Here is an 18,658-nt window from a genome sequence, read left to right on the forward strand (position 1 = left end):
CCACAAAGAGGACATAGGAAGAGCTATTGTCTTTGCCTGCCACCACTGTATTAGTCTATTTTTACTCATTTCATCTTTCCATTTAACATCTCGCTTTTTTCTTAATAATTATAAGAAGACTTGGGAAGAGGACAACAAGACCAGACACCCACGAGAGATTTTAATGGGGTCCATCCCATAAATAAAATCTCATCCGCTCCTCTCTCTCTCTCTCTCTCTCGATTTCCCCTCCAAATGGTGAATGGTCCCACGCCTAATGTACGATTCTTCCCTCTTCACCAACCAAAATACCCCTCTCATATTAGGCTATTTTTGATAGTCAGTTAAAAAAAAAGACATAATAAAGCAAAATTTATAATTATCTAATGATTTTTTTTATCTATTTATCTCTTTCTTTAAATTCAAAATTTTAAAAAATTTTCTCTATTCATTTCTTGGTTATCAAACATAGCCTTGAGGTGAGGGATTAAGAAAGAAAAAAAAAATGCAAATCAGACCTATTAAATTGTTCAAAATCGATCGATTTGAATCAAAATGGACCTTCTCTTTCATCCCTAACAAACAATAATATTGAAATGGATAGATTAAATTCTTTATTGGTTCGACATGGGTTTGCTTTTATAGTTTGGACATTTTAATGGTCAGGTCTTCATCTGGTCCAATATGTGAATAAATAAATAAATAAAATAAAATAAAAAATCAGATTAAAATGTTAGTTTAACTTTCGTAGGATTGAGAATCACTACCTGCTTATGTGACCATTGTGTCAACATGAGGGCTAATCAAAGGAAGTGCATAAGCATCCAATTAGGGGGTAAGATAATCTTTTTACCACCCCTGTGTTTGGGTGTAGGGTAGTAATATTTTTTCTCAAAATATGAATGTCGTAAAACCCTCCACAATTAGGGTTTTAGCACATCCTATCAGTTGCCACCAATACTAATATCAAAATCAATACGAATCAATCATGTCAGGTTTGATCGGACCATTTTGCCCTTGCTTGTTCCCACATCACCCGTTTTCAAAAAAACAGATATTTAGGATCCAAATCCATTTCACGAGTCAAAACAAGGTTCAGGGGCATTATGGTCATATAAGAGAAAAATTAGTAAGGTAAATCATATTTGATCACTTTGTAGAAACAAACGTCGTCTCATCCTATTGGTACTGTTTATAAAATAATACAAAATAAAAATCGAATTCGAAAATATTTTTTTCGAGAATCCCACCAACCCTCTTTCAGAGGCTTCTTCGTACTCTCTTCAGTTTCCGTTTCTCGGCCCCAGTGAGAAGACAGAAATCTTTTCGAAAATCCAAAACAAACCCAAAACAAGCCTCACTTTTTCTCTCACGCCTTTGAACTTTTTTCTTTTTCCCAAAAGCACCCCTACGCTTTTTAGTTACCGAAATTGCCCTTCCCCACATAGTAATAGAACCACTTTCCAACGGTCACATTCCTCTCCTATTTGAAAGACTGGACTATCTTTCAGTTAATAAAGGCTGTGTCCTACAGACATAAATCTTCAGAAAGGACGTTAAATACATTGCCAAGGACTCAAATTCCAAGATAAAAGGTCACAAGTTCATAACCCTCTTGCTGGATTGGTTGAACCGGTTGATTTGAATCAGAATCTGTTGAACATGTTATTTCGAATTAGCTTATGAGTCAACGGTCTCAAAATTGTGTGTATAAGAGTTAGAATCAGCCAAAATATAATCTAACTCTTAAATTTTGGTACGAATTGACCAATATATAAGTCAACTAAAATCAAGATTTGTCTCTATCAATTTTGCAAATAGGAACATGGATTTTTTTTTGCTCTTGAGTACAATTGTCAATTCCAACTGGCTTGAGACCTAATGCAGTAGAGCTTAACTTCTAGGAGAGGTTTTGAGTTTGAAACCTCATGTTCTTCGTCTAGTCTAGTATTCCAAATTGAGATTGTCTATAACGTTACAAACCCTATAATATATATCTAACAATTAAGAATATTTTGGACTGCATTAAACACCTTAGTTGTGTATTTGAGGTTCTTATCTTTGGATATGCTACATAGGAGCCTGATCCATAGTATCTCCCCCAAACCCTCCACCAACCCAAAAATAAAAATAAAATTTTCCTTTTGGATTGATTGATGCAATCAGGCTTCAAGCTAGTAGATATGTAGGCAAGGTAATTTTAAGGAAAGTTGAAGGGTATTTTAGCCTCGTTGGGGGTTAAAGAAGGGCGTTAAAATTTTGAAAATGGGGGACCCCTGGCAGTTTGAAACTATTTCCAGATTTCCAACTCCCAAACGTGTCAACAAGTAGCGTGGTACAAATTTAAGGAGAAACGAACCCAGTCAACAAGAGTCTTGAGAGCAGAGAGAAACAAAGCTAAGCCATCTTTGATCTTGGGTTTCATCTCTTCTCAGGAAAGCTTAGAGAGAGAAAGGGAGAGATGACGGGAGTGGTGATGATAACGAAGAGTGTTGGTTGCAGAGGAGAAGAGGGTGATGGGAAGGGAGCAAGATCAGATGAAGAGGAACAAAACCAGCAAAACCAGCTCTCCATCTTCGCCTTACTCATATCAGCTCTGAGGAGATCTGTGGTCGCTTGCCGTGTCGATCGCAATGAAGATTCTGTTACCACCACGACCACCACCGTCCATCAGATGGAGATTGGATGGCCTACCAATGTTCGTCACATCGCCCATGTCACCTTCGACCGCTTCAATGGCTTCCTCGGCCTCCCCGTTGAGTTCGAGGTTGAGATCCCCTGTCGAGTCCCCAGTGCCAGGTTCATCTCTCTCTCTCTCTCTCTCTCTCTCTCTCTCTCTCTCTCTCTCTCTCTCTCATGGGTATGCTTAAAATTCCAAGATTTGATGTGGGTATCTCTTTAAAATGCGAAACTGAAGCATTTGAGGTCCTCGCCCCTAATCTCTCTCTCATTTGGGAACTCTTGGAACCCAAAGATTTGTTCTGGGCATCTGTTGTTACCGGCCATTCCCCAAAAGATCTTACCCAGCTAGCCTTTTAGTAGCTCAAGGCCTGAAGATAAGTGGGTTCCCTTAAACATTTTGTTGGGTTACATAAATTTTGGTGGTTGTAGCTGTGGGAGTGTGCTAGCTTTTAATTTTTCTTAGCTGACACTGTAGAGTGGATAGAAATTTGGCTCAGGGTGAACATTTGTGTTTTTTACTGTCATATGCAAAATCCTTATGAAGAAACTCCTCATGAAGGATAAAGGATCAATGTTCCTTTTCAAATCTGGTAGCTTGATATCTGATCTGGGTCTTCAAAACCTAGGTTTCTGTCTGTGGAGGTATGCTTAAAAAGGATCCCTTTGTAGTTACCACCTACTACAGAAGGCGGGAAGAGCTTAATTTCCGATGCAACTATGATTTGGTGTCCTGCAATTCATTATTTTATACAAGTTTTATTATAATTTCCTGTTCAGCTGGCTAAATTTGTTTTCACTGCACAAGTGATGGGGGGTTGATGCACAATAGGCTGTTCTTTTACTCTTTGCAACTTATGTTTTAAGGATTATTTTCTTTCCACTTTAAACTCCTTGCATTGAGAGAGATTGATTAACTTCTGACCCTGAAATATAATCTTTGTGCAGTGCTAGTGTATTTGGTGTCTCTGCAGAATCAATGCAGTGCTCTTATGATTCCAAAGGGAATAGTGTGCCTACTATTCTCTTGCTTATGCAGGAAAGGTTATACACTCAAGCAGGTCTAAAGGTACAGCAACATTTACATTTCATTGTTAACATTAAAAGGTGAATAAGTTAGGTTTGCCAAAGGCAAGGTTCTCATTGTTTTATCTGCATGGAGCCTTAGGCTGAAGGGATATTCAGGATAAACCCAGAGAACAGCCAAGAGGAGCATGTTAGGGACCAGCTGAACAGGGGTATTGTACCAGATGACATTGATGTACACTGTTTGGCCGGCCTGATCAAGGCCTGGTTCCGAGAGCTGCCGGAGGGAGTTCTGGATGGTCTTTCTCCAGAACAAGTTCTTCAATGCAACACAGAAGAGGAGAGTGTGGAGCTGGTGAAGCATCTCATGCCAACTCAGTCTGCACTACTTAATTGGGCAATTGGTCTTATGGCCGATGTCGTCGAGGAAGAGGAATCAAACAAGATGAATGCAAGAAACATTGCAATGGTCTTTGCACCAAACATGACTCAGGTAATTAACTCAACTTAAAAACAATAAAAGTACTTTGTTCAAATTCTTGGCTTGATTATATATTACCGTCTTTACACAAGACTGAAGAATTTGTCCTTCTTTTATCAGATGTCTGATCCATTAACAGCTCTTATGCATGCTGTTCAAGTTATGAACTTGCTCAAGACCTTGATCGTAAAAACACTAAGGGAACGTGAGGAGACTGCAACAGGAGGATACTCGCCCTTCTCATCTCATTCATCTGGTCAGCACTCTGATGAGGACTATGACAGTCAACAAGAGATGATGGATACAAGCTGTGAATTGAGAGGGCCAACTTCAGATTATGATGATCATGCCAACTACAGTCATAGTAGTGAAGATGAAGATGAAGATGAAGACAAGGAAGTAGACAATTCATCAAATCAGATTGAAGAGTCCTTCTTGAGGCAATTGGATGCGAATGAAGAAACGCCCACACACGATGGCCTCGAGGAAGACAAAGGAAACATAGGAGTGGAGCACCTCAGTCATGGTGGATGTTCTTTCTTCAACACAGACTCTGCCTTTTCATCTTCAAACAGTAAATATGGGAGTTCAGGCTTGAGTACAAGCGATGTAGAGGACTCTGGGATAAGTGAGATCTCTATGGGTGAGTTGAGCAGTACAAAGGCCATTTTGGAATGTTGTCAAGAGACCCAAGACAGTAAAACCGTGGAAACATTAGACAAGCAGATGGAATCCTCATGCTCCATTTCCTTGCCACTAATTGTTTCTGGTGAATCTGGGTGACTAAAGCTTTGCCTCTTGTGATTGGGTAAAGTTTTATACAGGTTTCGATTTGCTCCTCAGCTATTGCTGCATCTGTAAATTGTACACTTCATTCGTCAGGCCTCCATCTAACATTTTGATTGAGAGTGGTTTGTGGTGGATTTGCATGGGCAGACCTGGTTCAGTTCTGGGCTGATTTTGTGCATGTTATTCCTCAGTGTGACAGGATTTCTGTTTGAAGCCTCTACTTCATGTTCACTATATCCATATCAAAGATGTAATTTACAACGGTTGAGTGGTCTGTCTGTGGTTCAGTTTTGGCTGAACACTTGCTTGTGTGTTGTCTATTTCAATTGTAAGGTCCAAAAATTGTTTCTTGAGGTGGATGAGGCTGATTTAAGAGCCTCTTCTTCACAGTCATGCTTGCTTGTTATGCCTTATCAGTAACCCATTTCTTATTTCTTTTAAATGTGCAGTCCTGTCAACAACCATATCCAATACCTGAGTCAGAACATGGTTGGCAGGAATGGCAACTTTTGTGGGTTTACGCCTTCAGGGTGAGAATTGTTGAAACCAATCTCAATCGTATACCTCATCTAATAGAAACCAGACCTGGCCAATCATAGTTGGTGCAGTTTGACCATTAACAGCTTATATTCATTATTGCAACATTCAATAAGGATAGTGCAGGTTCCATGACTAGTTAGCTGGGCTAGTCTTTAGTCAACTCAAACCAAAATCCACATTCAATACTCAGTAACAACAATGTTATTTGAGAGCCTGAAGCTGGGGAGAAAGTCCCTTTAATTCAAATTTCTCAAGGCTAGTGGAGATAAGAACGTCGTTCCTACCTTTAGTTACCATTAATGACCCAACCCCACCCTACTATACATCTCAACCTTATCTCATATGGATCCTTGCCTCCCATCAATTCTATCAGGGGTCATTTTTGATAGACAAGGCCTAAACTTTGTATGTCTCTCCTCATCACTTCTCCTAAGGACATAGGGTCATTTTAGGTCTAGTCTCTGGTTCTAGCTTTTTTAATTTGAATCAATTCACACCTTTTAAACTTTGACATTGTACCGACTGTGTCGTACACAAATATATCCATTCTCGGATAACTGATTTGCTCTTTCCTACCAATAATCCTTGCAAGTACAAATTCCATCTTTGAAATGGTGGAACCTAGTCCGATCACGAACCACTATTTCCCGGTTGCAGATCTTTGAAATCAATTTAGTAACATTATGACAGTCGGTGCAAAACCTAAGATTCTTCACAATCCGAAGGGTAGATCCTGGTGCTGTGCTGATAAGGCCAAATCCAATAGCCAATTTTTCACTGTGATGACCAAGTGCCTGCTCTTTCTCCTCCTCTTCTATATCATACAACACTACAGAAGTCTCTACAGAATAGCCATCTTCACTCATCTTCATTCCCAGCTCCTCCAACTTCTTACAAATCATTGCATATCTAGGATGTGACTTCTCACCAGAGATAAACTCATGAATTGTGTTATCAACTTCAATTGAACTACAACCAGGTATCTTCTTGATACCTCTGTGCCTCATGAACTTCCTTACTTTCTCAACATCTTCCCATCTCCCAACTGAGGCATACAAGTTTGACAGAAGTACATAGTCTCCACTACCCTGAGCTTCCATTTCTAAAACAATTTTATCAGCCAATTCGACATTCTTGTGAAGTCTACAACCTCCCAGCAGAGCCCTCCAAACAACCACATCTGGTGTGATGGGCATATTTCTTATAACCTCTTCAGCTTCCATCAACAGTCCAGAACGACTAAGAAGATCCACCATACAAGCATAATGTTCCAATACTGGGGTAATTCCATATTCTTTCATGGTCCCATAGAAGTGCCTTCTGCCTTCGTCTAGAAAACCCCCATGGCTGCAGGCCAAGAGCACTCCCACAAATGTGACCTCATCAGGTCTAAACCCTTTATCATTAACCATCTTATTAAACAAGTCCAGTGCTTGTTCAGCATTGCCATTCATGGCCAACCCATTGATAAGGGCATTCCCTGTACACAGAGTCTTCTCCTTCAAACACCCGAAAACCTCCACAGCCAACTCTGTGATCCCACATTTGGAGTACATGTCAATAAGTGCAGAACCCAAGAATGGATCCAACTGAAACCGACTCTTATTAATGTAAACATGGATCCATTTCCCTGTTTCCAGAGCTCCAAGGCTCCCACAAGCTGATAGTGCACCGCAAACAGTAGTAGAATTGGGCTTAACATTCTCGGCCAACATCCGACGGAACAATTGCAAGGCCTCAAATGGATCGTGGTTTTGCACATAACTTGAGATCATGGCATTCCAAGAAACCACATCTCTCTCTGGCATACGTTCAAAAACCTCTCGAGCTGCTGATATATCTCCATTACTGGAGAACCCAAATACCAAGGTAGTCCAAGTAATGACATTTGGAGACGGAACTTGTTGGAAAAGCCGAAATGCATCATCCATGTTCCCTGATTCAGCATACTTATGAATCATGGAATTGAAAGAGACAATATCCCTTTGAGGCATTCCATCAAACAGGTTCCGTGCATCCTGTAGCCGATCACACAATGCATAACAACTAAGAATTGCATTCATGAGAGTCGTATAAGAACTAAACCCACGCTTTAAAATCATCAAATGGACATGGGTAGTGTGGAAAAGAGACTTAGACTTGGAAGAAGCCTTAAGAAGGAACTGTAAGGTGTACTTGTCCCAGGGAAGGTGACCCATTTGGGTAGCGAAGAAGGAAAAAGCATCGTTGGGCGTCGGTGAATTGGCATAAGCCAAAAGCATGGAATTGTGGAGGTAGAGAAGTGAATGAGAAAGTGAATTGCGGAGGAGTAGATGGGCATGGATTTGTTTGAGTTGTTTGTTTGTTGTTGTGGAAGACTGCAAGAGATTGATGAGGCTGTGTCTCTGGTTTCGAATTGAAGTCGGGGAGATATTTTTGGGTCGAACAAGAAGAAGATGCATCTATCTGTTCATCTTCCTCTGTCTTTTGCCAAAAGTGAATGATCACAAATCGCAGCGACGAAAACTTTTGATGAAATATTACAGAAGCTATGGAGCTGCTCAGAAAGTTTACCAGAATTTACAAAAAGCTTCTAAAAGTAACGATCGTGGGATGCGGTTTTAGTTTCGGTAGTTGTTTTTAGTCGAAGTCGCATAGCTGGATTGCGACTTTGTGCGGCTTTGTTGAATAGAAGATTTACCTTATACTGAAAAAATAGAAGAATAGAAGGTTTACCTCCAGAACTTTGTTTATTATGAAGGCTCTAATTTTTTAATAAATTTATTTAATTTGAGATTATAAGATATGTTTTTCAAAATTTTTATTATATTTTAATGAAATATTTTTTATTTTTCTAATCTTTATATGATTTTTGCAACAAATCCAATAAATATTTTACAACGTAACAAATGCAGCTGAATTGAAGAAAACCTTAATTTCCTTGGTAACTTTATTTTTTACTCTAACTTCCTTGATAAAGAAAATAATCATTCAAGTATCTTCCCCTTTTTGCCTTTCTAACAATTGGCTCTGAAATTTAGATATTAGTTTTTAAATTTCAAATTAAATCCCTCCTCAGACGGTTGAACTTGAAATGTCCAAAGCTAATGATCGATTGGAGTGGGTTTTTGTAGGTGCTATGTTTGAATTCTTAGGCTTTTTTTTTATTTTTGAAGTGTTTGCTATCCAATTTCTTCTATCATTTATTCTACAAAACTTAAAAGTGGGGTTTTTTATTTTTTGAAACCTCGAGGGGTGTATGGCAACGATATCCTTTTAAGTCCATATATTTTCATCCTTGCTAGCTATGGAGGGTTTATCTTGTTTACGTGAAGTCTACCAAGATTTAAATATGTTTAAAGGAATCAAAATTGTTAAGTCTTACTTACATTTTGCTAATTATACAATTATCATTTGTTGGACTACCATACCCTAAGTACTACTCAATCTATTGTTCATCTATTTGAGGACCTACATGTCAGCATAATAATATTAAGAGTGAAGTTTATTTTAGTAAGAACACCACACATGTTTACATCAACAGATTACCATAGGCTTGGTATGAAGGAGATATTCTCATTATTTTATTTAGGTTATCCTCTACTTACTAATAGGGCTAACTAGGAGTAATTCTCTAGAATGGATCCTGGATATGTTCTAGCATTTCTCAAGTCATTCCTAGGTTAAGGAGTGTGACATATTGGAAATTAGGTACTGGGGCATCTATTGATATGTGGAAGGAACCATTGATTCCCATATGGCCACAATTCTCTCTTGGTGTAGTCATGAATCTTGTCCCAATCTTTAATAATGTTAGTGAGCTTGTTAATGAAAGATCCTAAATACATCTTTACTTTTTTCTATTTTCCCTAATGATATTACTGATCTAATAGCTAAGATACCTCTGGCATTGCCGTTGTACAAGGAATGGTGTGTTGTCTTCTAAGGTTATGTTTGGAAGCCAAAAAAATAATAATACAAAAGATATAATAAAACAAAATCTAATTACATAATGATTTTTTTTAAGTTTCTATTTTTCCCCCCCTTTTTTTTTAACTCCCAAACATAGCCTTAAAGGTTGTTGCTAGAGTTTTTTAAAATTCTCAAAACTAGGGGTGTCAATTCGTGGCCCGATCGGATTAAACCGATCGAGACCGACCGTTATAGACTGGCCCGGACCGGACCATTTATTAAACGTGTCAGGCTTGAGCCTGGCCCGTTTATAAATGGTCGGTCTTGGTTTTGCTACTTGGACCGTCGAGCACCCGACCGAATAACACCCGATCGAGACCGGCTTGGCCCGACCCGACCCTATAATGATTGTAGAATACCTATTTTACCCCCTAAATTAAAAAGTAAAAACTAAAAAGTAAAGACATGTTCACATTTTAAATAATGGTTATATTTGGTATCATTTATTGATTTATTGTCATTTTTTGGGCTTGCATGAGTGGACTGGAATATAAGAGCACATTTTAAAGAGGATCCGTTTAAAAACAGGTTAAAGCCCGTTTAACATTAAACATATCTGTAGCTCGGTTAAGGCTCGATTAAGGTAGCCCGATTATTGCTCGAGGCCGACCGACCGAATATAAAGCATACCCTGCCCTCAATAACTAAGTCCGATTAGTTAAATGGGCGGACACGGTGTAATCTTTGAAAATCTTTAAGCTCGATTAAGCCCGATCAAAACCGGACCGACCCGACCGGTTGAAACAAATACAAAAAATATATATATATATATATATACATATATAATAAGATAAAAATAATGATAGAAAAAAATTCGATAGGAAACTAAAGAAAAACATAATAAGACAAAAATAATGATGATTAATTTATATTTCTTTTTCAATTTTTTTTTCTTACACCCAGTGTTGATGTGGTCAGACAGAGAGGATTCAGGTGGAGAGGGAAGAACCCAAACCCCCCCCCCCTCTCTCTCTCTCTCTCTCACACACACACACACACACACACAACCCTCACAGAAACATACACCTCAAAGACATGAGAGACTCTATACCTAAGGTTCAATCCAAAAAAAAAAAAGAGACTCTATACCTAAGGAGCCCATGATGAAGATAATGCTCATGGGTGGCACTTAAATGCTTACCACTAGTCCCACTATTAGCTAGCCAAACAAGTCTCCCAGAAGAGCTTGTTCTTTTCCATCTCATTCAGCACCAGTAGCTTCCCATTTCCATTGGCATCAACAGTTGCCCCTGACTGTTCTTGCTTATACTCCTTCATCACTTCTTCCTCCTCCTCCGCCGCCGACGACCACTCGCTCTCCTGGTTGGTGTAGTATTCTTGATCATCAAAACCATAATAGTTGTCATTACTGTCATGGTTGTCTTCATCCATGCTACCACATGGACCACTGCAACATGACTCGGCGTCGTAGTCGGCGGCATCGTCGAAATCTGAGATGTCATGGCCGAAATCTTCAGAATCTCCGGTAGCCTCAAAAAGTAAAAACGATGATACATCAACCACATGTCTCCAGTGAGAGTCCATGATCATGGTTCCTGAATATTGTTGTGATTTAGTAATGGGTGGAGGAGAAGAAGATGAAGATGAGGAAGAAGAGAAGGTGGGGATTAGCCTTTTAAGGGAACAAGACATTGAAGGTGAGCTTTTCCTTGCTTCCCCAACAAATGAAACTAATCCTTGTCAAAATTGCTAATTGCTTCCTTCTTCTAGAAACACTTGGGAAAATAATGGAAGATGTGATGAGAGGAATAGTAGAACAAACTACAAAGGGTGGCGGCTGTCATGGGGAATGCCACTTGGCCCACGTAGTTAGGTTTATAATTTTTTGTTCTTCTTCTAGAAGGAAGAAGTGGGCCCATGCAATTACCTTCCCACGTGATAGATATTAAAATTAAAGGTAAGAGATCGCTACCTGGTTGTGTGGCCTTGCACTAGTATGTAGCCAATGCGAGCTCGAACAGGATCATCAACATGGAAGGCATTTTTTATTTCACGAGGGGCATGGTGGTAATTTTATATATGTTCTTCTGTCTGCGATAGGAGTCACGCGATCAGGTAGTATTCTTTTTCCCCATGTTTATTAATTAAATGGATCAAATTTCCTTTCACCTAGGATGTAAATCGAGATGATATTTTAAGCCACGACATTTGACTTTTGAATTAGATTGGTGACAGTATTTTGACTTTATCCAATAGAGGAGTTATATTGATGAAAATCACCTATTAAATTCAATCATAAGATCACATCTTGGGAGATGAAAAACTTTTTCATCAGCACACGGTGTTGAGGGATATGTATGCTGCCCATGTGATTCAAATATATGCATAGGAATAGCCGGATAGGCATGCCACCTATGTGCCTCATGCTAGTGGGCAGCAATAGGGATGGGAGACAGTGCATCGTTAGGGCAAGGGATCATTTCAAAGAAGGGAAGAGAGAGAGAGACTTTTTCTTTCTTTTATTTATTTAGATCATTTTTTTTTAACACACAATGAAGAGCTTTCTTGTCTTTATTAACGCGGGATGCAATTCTAGGGGCAAAAAACAGACTTTGTACAACAATGAATTCCTTATTATTATTATTTTTTTTTCCTTTTAAATATGATCTACAAGATTCTTTATGCCAATATTTTAGGGTTGAATAAGGATGCTAAGCTCAGACAATAGAAGAGGAAAGTGTCTAATCATTTAAAAAAAATAAAAATCTTATTGATTCCATAGTGCATAATTAGCAAACCCTAAATACCTACTAACTAATTATTTCAAATGGTTTAATATGTTTTAACCATTAAAAATATTAAGCCTCCTTATATTAACCTTTGTAATGTTGCTTTATAGAAACATGGTTTTCTACCTGCTTTTTCACTTTTCCCACATAATTTGCAAGTAGGCAGCCAAATGAGGAGACCTAAGTAGGTGTAAGCATTTCATTAGTGTAGGTGAGGGCTAGGTGAGAGGGAAGAGATGAAACATAATAGATTCTAAGTAATCTATTGTTCTTTGGTAGGTAAGGATTATATTATTTGTTGGTATTGGCCAATATTGCTTCTAGAACATAGCAAAGTAGGATCCTTTGTTACAAGCTATCACTTTTTCTTTTTTCTCAAAAAATCTAAAAAAAAAAATATCTATCCCTTCTAGATATTCCTTTATTGGATCATATATTTTATTTTAATAGTTCTCAACAATTTAAAATGAATTTATATGAAAATGTATTTTTATATCTACAATCATCAAGATCAATTTAGGCCTTGATATTTTCAACCTCTCACATGAGATGCCAATAATTTCTGATAATAATTTTTTTATGGGATTTTTTTTTTATCAAGATTAATGTACAATCATGAAAAAGAAATCAAGCAAACAATCACAAAATACAGGAAAATTTTGACATGGTTTGGCGTGAATACTAACATTCACTTTATGTCAAAAAACAAAAAAAAAGATCTCTCTATATCACTCTCCATCTCACAATGTGATCTCTCTTTTGTTTATATCTAAGGTTTTCACATAGACAATATATAGGAAAACTTAATCCCCACATAATTAAAAAAATTTAATGAAATATATAATTACAATTTTACCCTGTACATGTAATAGATTAAGACCTAACCCAATAATAATTATGTGAATCTGCAAAATACAACACACACTCAACCCCAACATTGTTAACAAGTTTTAGTTCCTCAATATGTATGTGTTCTGCATCTGTACGTACAAATCATATGCTAATACCTATCCCACCTATTGCCATTTAAAAGATGAGGAGGAATATAAAGGGAAACAAAAGTGACAGATGTTGGCAACCGACCCATCTACAGAAACGAAGGGTAAGGTTGCCAATCAGTTGGTAGAATTTGTTTCGATCTAACACCAGGCCAAATCAAAACCAAACTGTTAACCTGAAATTTGGTTTCGGTCCAGTTTGGTCTGGGTTTTTTTTTTTTCCATTTATTCTTATTGTGTCATTATCATTTCAATCCAATTCAATTTCGGTGTAGTATTTAAAAATTTAAAAAATTTAAAAATTAAAACCTAACTTCTACCCAAAAAAATAAAAAATAAACATAAAAAATTAAAACCTAACTCACAAAACAGCCAAGGGCATGGAGCTATCTAAGGCTGATATATCAGATTATCACTCCATTCAATTTTATTCCTGCTTGTGCTTATGTATAGTCTTACTTGGTTATGCTTATGGATGGGACTAGAAAGCATGAGAAGGTATGGACTAATAAGATCAAATCCATGCATCTCTCTCTCTCTCTCTCTCTCTCTCTCTCTCTCTCTCTCTCTTATTTCTTCCCTGTATGGAAATTGGAGAAGCATATGCAGGAGGGGGTGGGGGATCCTCTCCTATTGTCTACTCTGGATTGTGATTCAGCTTGCCTTTTGGGAACATTTCTACGTCGTGATACGTGTTTGGATTGCTTTGTTTCTGTATGTGAAGACAAAGTGGTGATCCCATCTATTGTCCACCTCCTACCTACCCCATGATTCACACATTACACTTAATTTGATCTAAATCGAATCAGTATCGGTTGACATTGGATGGAATTTTTTTTTTTTTTTTTTTTTTTTTTTTTTTTTTTTTTTTTTTTTTTTTTTTTTTTTTTTTTTTTTTTTTTTAATATTGGCATTTTGGATCATTTTACTCTTATACCTTATCAGTGGATCAATATTGGAATGATCAAGATTAGGGATTGATCTCAACAGATACTGATCCAATCCAGGTGATCTTAATCAATTTGATCCGATTTGAATTTTAAAACTATGACTGAATTGGTTGAATCCTATTTATTTATTGTTTTAACTAAAGGCAAATCCATCCAATATATGGATGGTTCTAGATCAGTATTAGATTGTTATCAATCGAGACCGATACATATCCGACACTGATTACTAGATCACAGTTCGGGTACTGGTAATGGTGGATTGTTGACGCACTCATTACTTTTTAAATGGAAACCTGGAAATAATTTTTTTTTTTTTAAATATAAAAATGGGAATTTGAAAGCGATACATTTCTCTTCTTGAAGAAATAATAAAACATGCAACAAGCAAATCTAAAAGGAAAGGAAACGGCACATCTAAGAAGTTTCTGTAGTGTCATTGTTACGATCTTATATTGGTCATACGGTTGATGTCACATTTGTTTCACAAGGAATTTGATATAGATTAATATGGTCTTAACTCTTAAGTTTCCTCACTATAGAAGCCAGTTTTTAGAATGAGGTCTTATTTGTATTATAAAGGACTAGCTTATCAGAAATGGACAATCATAAATATTATATTAGAAGCACGGCAATATGTTACAATCTCATGCCATTCATATCAAGGGCTGATTTCACATTCCAATTTTTTAGATGAGTTTTCCTAAGTTTCGTATTGTTTATCTTAGATTTGACGTGGGATATGGTTTACAACACATTACCCACACGTGTCTTTTAATAAGTTAAAAGGACAAAAGGATTAATTACAAAAAAAATTAATTTAGTATTGATTTGATTTTTTTCTTTTTAAGGGAAAATTTCCTCACAACATTAGGATGGGAGGAATCTACAGTCACACCAGTAGTTATCCTAAAAAACTATGAGATCAACATATTCATGGCAAAAGAAAAAAATTAATAAAAAAGTCAGGTGAGAGAAATTGCATTTTGACATTGTGGGAAAGTTTTTCCCACCTTCCTTCCCCCAAATTTTTTTTAAAGCAAAACTTTAATATTGATTTTTTTATTAGAAATAAAAAATAGTTTAATTATTCAAAAAATTGTTAAACATGGGATTAATTGTCTTGATCGAGAGTTTCTTGTTTATAGCCTTATAGGCTATGATTTGGAGTAGTGTGATTAGATCATCAGCTCAGCTTTGAGGTAGAAAGTTGGTTTAAATAAAATAGCTAATAACTCCAACACTTTAGTATTTGATTTGGTTTCACTTCGTTACCCTTTATTTACCTTGTAACCAGATGAAAACAATAAGAAAGGAAGAAGATGCAATCTTTCTAGAAATGGATGTCTTACAAATTTTAGCCTCAATCTCTAATACAGGTGGTATATAAAAAAAAGAGCAACCCAGTACACGAGGCTTCTGCTACTGCAAGATCTGGGAGGTGGTATATATGTTTTTGTTTTCTATTTATGTTATCCCTCTTTAACCTGTTTCTCCTTGTGTGGTCTTTGTAACTATTTTTGACTTGGTTCCCACTTCTCATAAATAGGCTAGGGTTTGGAAAGCCACTTAGTCCAGGTAAACTAGCGGGCGGCAAAAACATGAGAGGGCAGTCCACCTGCCACAGCCATGGGTAGGGTCTTTTCATTGGAGGGAGGAGAGAGGAGAGAGGAGAGAGGCAGACACATGGTTGAACAGTCTAGTGGCAAGCCCAGCATTTTCTCATAAGTATTATTGATTTTATTAGGGATAAATATAAAGATAAAAAAGATGATTACTTGGGGATTCCCTTGCCAATTAAGGGCAAAAGTCTTCAAAATCTTAGGTGTCTTACTCATAAAGGGTATTCTCTATCCATATTCCATCCCATCATATGAGTTGGCCATCCCCAACAAAGAACTCACCTCAACACAGGCTACAACCAGTATTTTGGAGGCAAAGTGAGACTTCCACCTTACCTTGAATTGAAGCACAAATTCCACGAGGCAGAGCAAAGTTGGCGGGCTAACCTTATGCCTTGAGGCTTGTCAAAGTGTGTGCTTCATATAACATTCTCATCTTGGGCTGTATCAAGGAGGAGAAGATGGTCAGGACAAGGGGGGTTCATGTTTGCAGGAAAGGGCATGGTTAATTTCCATTCGTGGGTGATTTTTTTTTTTCTTTTTTCTGATGAATAATTCGTGGGTGAATTTGAATTGTCCCTGGTGTGGAAATGTAGGTGTGTCTAGGGTTTTAAGTATCAGTAAGTATCGTATCGTCGATACATATCAGTATTGATGGTATTGATACAATACTTATTTTTCAAAAATAAATTTTGTATCAATCGATACGGGATCAATACGGTCTAAGATGATGCTGATACATGACCTATATGTTTCGATAAGGGACCATACAATGCGGTGCTAGGAAGATACACTTGACATGCCACTTTTAAACCTGCGAAACAGAAACGTGAGTGAGATATGAAACTGAGAGCAACCGAAAGCCTGGGAAACTTATTTTTCTCGGTGATAAATGAATTAGAGGAAATCATTTAACATAAAAAACGACCTGATCTTCACCATTTCAACAAGTTTTGGGGACTTATAGTGTTCAAATCAGAGATTGAAACAGATTTAGGCAAAAAAGTGGTAAAGTTGTAGATCTTTCTTTTTATGTGTGTTCAAATCTCTTTTTTTCATCCCTTTTTTTTATTATTATTTATTTATTTTGGTGCATCACAAGATTGGGTAAAAATGACTCATTTCCTTGCATCAAGCTGATCATAATAAGGTGTTTTTGCTTCAAAACTGTATTTTATATGTATAATAAGCACATTCATTCATTTACCAAAAAAGCACATTGATTCGTTTTTTGACCATTTTCATGTGTATCGTTGGCATATCTTGTGTCTATCCAATGTAATGTCTCTTTTGGAGTTAATTTCATAGAAATTTTCCCTCATCAGAAAATAATATGCAATCTAAGGAGGCTAAAACTACGTTTGGTAGTCATCCAAAAAATTGTTTCTATTGTTTTTTTGTTCTATAGGAACAAAAAAAAAATAAAAAAAATAAAGCGTTCGATGTTAACATGAGCACCATTTGTTGGAGGGAAAAAAAACGTTAAACATGTAAAATGATGAAATGACAAAACCTTAATCCGTTATTTTAGTTTCTTTTTAAATGCAAAAAGAAAAAGTGAAAACTCAGATAATCTCTACTAAAATCACCAAACACCTTTTTTTTTTTTTTTTTTTTTTTTTTTTTTTTAACGATATTATGACATAGAAATTAAGAATTCTGTTATTTGGGGGCGTTGGGCTTGTCTAGTTGTCTCCCCTACCCAACAACCCTGGTTCATTGTGCAACCCTGTTTACGGTTTACTTTTACCCCCTTTTAATTTGATCCAAAGCACTCTCTTCGCTTCTTGAACTCGGCGGGAAATCTGTGATCATAGAATCATAAGCAATCGCTTGGTGTGGCGAGACGTTTCCGTTCGGGAATTGTATTGGTTAAGTGAATATCAGAACCCTAACTTCTCTTCTATCTCTCAGTTTGCTTCAGATCTATCAATCTTTGTTTGGTCATTTCTGTTCTCTTTGCTCCAAAGAAATATGTTTTAAAATTTGAATTCCTCTAAAATCTCATTGTTATCAGTTCTGAATTGAGTTTGTAGATAACAGAAGTTGGTTGAGCTTTAAAGTTGGGTTATTTCCTTTCATCTCAAAGATGAATCCAGCGCCATTTTCGTCTGGGACACCTTCTCCCTGGTTTCCAATATCTCAACCCGTCTCCTCGGTAGCCAATGCGTTTTGGGAATCTGGACATGTAGACGAACACCTAAAGAACTTACAATATACAGTAAATCTCCTGAAGGCAGTGTACGTCTTTGGTTGTTGAGCTCATTCTCAATTTACTCTATAAAATTAATTTTCTGTTGGGCAGCTAAAGTTTTTATCTATTTTTTTGGTTTCATTCTGCAATTTTCTTTCCCTTATGGTTGTAACTGAATCACTATACTGTTTCAAATCAATGTTCTGTTGGACAGCTAAAGTTTTAATTTATCTTTTGATCTCTTTGTGCTCTTTTCTTTGCCTTATGGTTGTAAGTTTGTAACTGAAACTCCCTTTCCCAACAGGCAGAAAGAACTAGAAGTAATTCTCTTGAGTAGAGAAACTGATGGGTCCTCAAAGGAGTTTGGTAATGTGCCTGCTAATGATTGTCTTCATAGATTTTTTGAAGTGGTTAAAGCAAAGAGGATTAATTTGAAACTGCAAGAGTCTCTTTCATTGGAAGCAGCAAACTCTTTGCTTTCTGCTTTGAAAACTCAGCTTGTGCCTTTTAATGCTCTAATAAATCAAACAAGTTCATGGGAGGAAAAATCTGCTGCTGTCAAAGTAGCTAATAAGTTTCAGAAGCACCAAAGAAATAAGCGTTGGAGGAAGAAGAAGAGGAAACGCATTGCAGAAATGCTTTCTAAGGTGATTTATCTCTTGTTGTTCTGACAAGATTCTTACCCCCTCAACCCCCCCCCCC

The 18,658-nt window shown here is 37.1% G+C and overlaps 4 protein-coding genes across 4 annotated transcripts in view; 2 read left to right on the forward strand and 2 right to left on the reverse strand.

Annotated features, from left to right (window-relative positions):
- The first annotated feature begins 2,278 nt into the window (after positions 1-2,278).
- Positions 2,279-5,341, forward strand: LOC122089201 (rho GTPase-activating protein 2-like). Its single transcript, XM_042658747.1, has 4 exons — positions 2,279-2,778; positions 3,607-3,727; positions 3,827-4,177; positions 4,286-5,341. Exons 1-4 carry the CDS (start codon positions 2,441-2,443, stop codon positions 4,946-4,948), a joined length of 1,473 nt encoding a protein of 490 aa, XP_042514681.1. The 5' UTR covers positions 2,279-2,440; the 3' UTR covers positions 4,949-5,341.
- Positions 5,342-6,024: 683 nt separating this feature from the next.
- LOC122089200 (pentatricopeptide repeat-containing protein At1g08070, chloroplastic-like) lies at positions 6,025-8,046 on the reverse strand. The gene has a single exon (XM_042658746.1). The coding sequence runs from the start codon at positions 7,933-7,935 to the stop codon at positions 6,067-6,069; it is 1,869 nt and encodes a 622-aa protein (XP_042514680.1). The 5' UTR covers positions 7,936-8,046; the 3' UTR covers positions 6,025-6,066.
- A 2,369-nt stretch (positions 8,047-10,415) lies between these two features.
- Positions 10,416-11,041, reverse strand: LOC122089202. Its single transcript, XM_042658748.1, has one exon. The coding sequence runs from the start codon at positions 10,994-10,996 to the stop codon at positions 10,601-10,603; it is 396 nt and encodes a 131-aa protein (XP_042514682.1). The 5' UTR covers positions 10,997-11,041; the 3' UTR covers positions 10,416-10,600.
- A 6,405-nt stretch (positions 11,042-17,446) lies between these two features.
- Positions 17,447-18,658, forward strand: part of LOC122089526 (U11/U12 small nuclear ribonucleoprotein 59 kDa protein-like) — a 7,254-nt gene continuing 6,042 nt past the window's right edge. Inside the window, exons 1-3 of the mRNA XM_042659273.1 lie at positions 17,447-17,633; positions 17,799-18,003; positions 18,261-18,603. Of these exons, the coding sequence (XP_042515207.1) occupies positions 17,852-18,003; positions 18,261-18,603 (495 nt within the window). The 5' untranslated portion in view covers positions 17,447-17,633; positions 17,799-17,851. The remainder of the gene's footprint in view (positions 17,634-17,798; positions 18,004-18,260; positions 18,604-18,658) is intronic.

The sequence above is a fragment of the Macadamia integrifolia genome, chromosome 9 (genome assembly GCF_013358625.1).
Source record: "Macadamia integrifolia cultivar HAES 741 chromosome 9, SCU_Mint_v3, whole genome shotgun sequence".
Classification (NCBI taxonomy): Eukaryota; Viridiplantae; Streptophyta; class Magnoliopsida; order Proteales; family Proteaceae; genus Macadamia; species Macadamia integrifolia.